General features: G+C 58.7%; 1 protein-coding gene across 1 annotated transcript in view; it reads right to left on the bottom strand.

Annotated features, from left to right (window-relative positions):
- The window catches only part of CR2 (complement C3d receptor 2), a 28,396-nt gene that overhangs the window by 16,382 nt on the left and 8,340 nt on the right, over positions 1-3,674 (bottom strand). Inside the window, exons 16-18 of the mRNA XM_033519857.1 lie at positions 1,253-1,432; positions 503-685; positions 183-362 (exon numbers count right to left, since the gene is read on the bottom strand). Of these exons, the coding sequence (XP_033375748.1) occupies positions 183-362; positions 503-685; positions 1,253-1,432 (543 nt within the window). The remainder of the gene's footprint in view (positions 1-182; positions 363-502; positions 686-1,252; positions 1,433-3,674) is intronic.

The raw sequence follows: 3,674 nt of genomic DNA, 5'->3' as shown, positions 1-3,674 counted from the left end.
TTGGCGACCTCCGGGGGCATCGGGCACGGCCGGACTGCGAGATGGAGATGGGAAATTTAATTCAGCCACAGAGCAGGGAACGAGGGGTCGGCAGCCAGAGCGATGCTGCTCTGCTGGATTAAATCCCTGCCTGAGCCCCCGTTCGTGCTGCAGCCCCTGCTCCTGGGCAGAGCCGCACTCACCCCTCTGGCAGACAAGGAGCGGCGGGTCCCAGGTGCCCCCGGGCTGGCAGCGAGCCTCAGCGGTGTCCTCTGAGCTGTATCCAGCATCGCAGTCAAACAGCAGAGTCTCTCCAGCTCTGTAGGTGCTCTGGGGGTTGTGGACGTTCCCGTTCTGCACCTCGGGTACCTGGCAGCCGATCGCTGTGGGAACAGAGTCCTTTTAATGTCACTGCGTGAGCTGCGCCCTGCACACACAGAGCCCCGTCCTGCCGCCCCTGCCGTGACCCGGCTGCTCTGATCGCACAGGACACCCGGCAGCCGGGACAAAGGCACCCACACACCTTCACAGCGGGGCAGGGGCCGGCTCCAGAGCCCGGAGTCCGTGCAGGTGATGGACGCATTCCCGAGCAGCTGAAAGCCCTCGCTGCAGCTGTAGGACACGGTCACCCCCCGGGGAAAGCTGGCCCAGGAGTGTCCACTGTGCAGCCCATTGGCGATGCTCGGTGGCCGAGGACAGCTCAGCTCTGCAGAGGGAAGGGAACGGCCTGTGGATCTGCTCTTTGCTGCTTTGTGTGCTGCCAGAGTGATATCCTGAATTCTGCTCTGTGTGCCATTTGCTGGATCGAGGCTTTAATTCACTAAAGGTGCAGCTGCACCTGCCAGAAATTCCTGGCAGTGATGACAGCCCCGACAGGACTGCGGGTGCATCACAGGATTTGGCAGGGAGCCGCAATGATATGCAAGCAGTGAATAATTATGATTACTTCCCATTCCACAGTGAAGGTGAAATGCCCCACATCTGCCCAGAGAGTCAGAAATCCCCCCGGGATGCAGATCCTGTCATCTCACGGGGTTTGCTTCTCCCCATCCCTCTCGGAGCCCTAGCCAGGGCACAGCCATCCATCCCCCCGTCCCAGCCCAGCGTGTTCCACCGGAGCTGTTTGTGTCTCTGCCAGCCAAGCCGGGAGCTCTGCTTGGAGCAGGGAAGCCGGGACAGATCCATGCCGGCTTTGCCTTTCCCCCGAATGTGTGAGGACACAAGAGGGAGCTTTGCCCGCGGCCGGCGCTGCTCACCCCGCTGGGATTCTCACCTTTCCTGCACTCTGGAGGAGGGGGGTTCCACCTGGAGCCAGCTCCGCAGGTGCTGCTGCGGGAGCCTCGCAGAGCGTACCCCGGGCTGCAGGTGAAGGTCACCGTGTCCCATGTCCTGTAGGAATAGCGACGAGGGGACACCGTCCCGTGCCGGACACGTGGGGACGGGCACAGGGCAGCTGGCAAAGGGAGAGAAAGGAAATGTTCGCCTGCGCTGGTTCCTGCCGGGATGGTGTCGGTGCAGCTGGGGTGGGGGTCCCTGGGGCCGCAGGATCCTCCCTGTGCTCCCGGGGTACCCCTCTGCCACCTTTGGTGACAAATCCCCGGCAGCAGTCCGGGACTGAGCCAGAGCACCCCGGGATCGGTGGTGCCAGGAGCACCCCAGGATCGGTGGTGCCAGGAGCACCCCGGGATCGGTGCTGCCAGGAGCACCCCGGGATCGGTGGTGCCAGGAGCACCCCGGGATCGGTGGTGCCAGGAGCACAGGGCTGGGCCGGGGGCTCGCTGGGGGTGCCCAGCCCGGCCTGGGGGTCCCGGCTGCGGCTCTGATGACCCCAGAGCGCCTCTGCCATCAGCAGGAGAGCTCGGAGGCTCCGTCATGCCGAGCTCCACCCGGGACCAGCGCAGGGCTCCCATTTCCCTCCGCTGGGATCGGCGAGGAGAGGAGCAGTGATGAAGAGGAGGAGGGATGTGGGAGGAAGGCCCCAGAGGAGCAGAGCTGCTGCTCTGCCTTACCTCGAGCCCCGGGCGCGGTGCTGAGGAGCAGAGCGGAGCTGCCCAGCAGGCAGAGGGTGAAGGTGGGCACCATCCCCGGCACTGCCCGCAGCTCCGGGGCTCGGGGCAGATATGGGCACCCCAGTTCCCCCCAGTTCCCCCCAGTTCCCCCCAGTTCCCCCCAGTGCCCCCGTGGGAGGAAGGAGACGCTGCTGGGGGACTTCCCAGGACTGTGGGACAGGAACTGTGGGCTCCCCGGCACATGCAGGCACAGCCAGCACCCCCGGGGAGGCTGCAGCTGCCTCAGGCTGCTGTTGTTGCTGTTTTTGGCAGGGGAGGATGTGGAAGGAGGGGTGGAAAAGGGCTGGGTGCGGGCAGAGGTGCTGGAGCTGTGCCCACGGTGCACAGCATCCTCGGGGGAAGTGTCCCAGCTCTGTCCCAGAGCCCCAGGTGATGGTGGTGGCACCTGAGGGACGTGGCACAATTCTCATGGGAGCGGCAGAGTGGGGCATTCCCTCCTCCCATAAAAAACAGAGCAGCTGTGAACACAAATCCCTCTGATCCCACCCTGGGCTCATCCCTCACCACTGGCAGCAAGAATAAAGGCCCCAGACAGGACTTTTTGGTGAAGGAACATCCCCAGCAGCTCCAGCTCCCCACCTCACATAGGTGACACTTTCTGAGCCTAAAACAGGCAGCGAGACACAAACTGCTTTTATCTCTTTTATTGACAGAGAGATTCCAATCCTTACAAATCCAACATTCACCCTTTGGAATTGCACTTGGTCGTTTGCAACCAGATTATAAAGAAAAATCAGGTAGAATTTATTACAAATACAGTAAAACTCTGCAATGGTAAATTTTAGTGATCACACCTGTAAATAATGTTTCAGCATTTGCAATTCCTTTCATTGGATTGTGGGGAGATAATTCCAAGCTGATCCCCAAATCACATGTTAAATCAATTGAAAAAAAAAAAAATCACTTTGGACTACGCAGTAGGAATAAATGGGATTAAAATAGCAAACCCAAACACAACCCAGAGCTGCGAGGCTTAGGTTGTATTTAGTCCATTTAGTCTCTCACATGGCTTCCAGTAAGAGAGAAATAAAAATAAGCAGCAAAGTGCTTGTTCTGCAAGGCTGTGACAGCTGGACAGGACAGTGCTCTGCTGGGAAGGGAGAACTTGGGGGGTTTGTTTGGAACAAGGCTGATGTGTGGATGAAAATGGGTATTTGTGGGTTTCCCTCTTATTAAAGGCTCGTTCCTGCCAGCAGGAAGGCACTGGGGGAAATGGAGATACCAAAGGTCTGTAGTAGACACATTTTGGATGGTTCCTGTTCCCAAGTGAGCGTCATGGGAAGGTCCCAGATGGGTGATTTACCTCTGCAGCAGACAAAACCCCAAACCTCAATGTTTTGCTTTCCCAGCAGCTAAAAAGTCTGAGTGAGTCAAGCTCAGCCAGTCAAAATTCCACCAAAGAGTGGTGTTTCCCTTCTAAACAGGAAATCTGCCAGTCTGAGCTCCATTTTCTGGCACCTCTTCAGCTTATCCAGTGATCCTTTAGCCAGGCTGAGTTATGGCCAGGGAAGGACACCAACGCCTCAGCGTGGCCTTTCCATCAGCCAGACAAATCCAGGGCATCCAACCCTCCCTCAGCTCTCTCCTCTCTGCAGCTGGCTCAGCTCAGGATGAAAACAAAGCTCC

The sequence above is a fragment of the Parus major genome, chromosome 26, assembly GCF_001522545.3.
Source record: "Parus major isolate Abel chromosome 26, Parus_major1.1, whole genome shotgun sequence".
NCBI classification, from domain to species: domain Eukaryota; kingdom Metazoa; phylum Chordata; class Aves; order Passeriformes; family Paridae; genus Parus; species Parus major.
The sequence above is the reverse complement of the archived record's forward strand: the minus strand, read 5'-3'. Positions and strand labels throughout refer to the sequence as shown.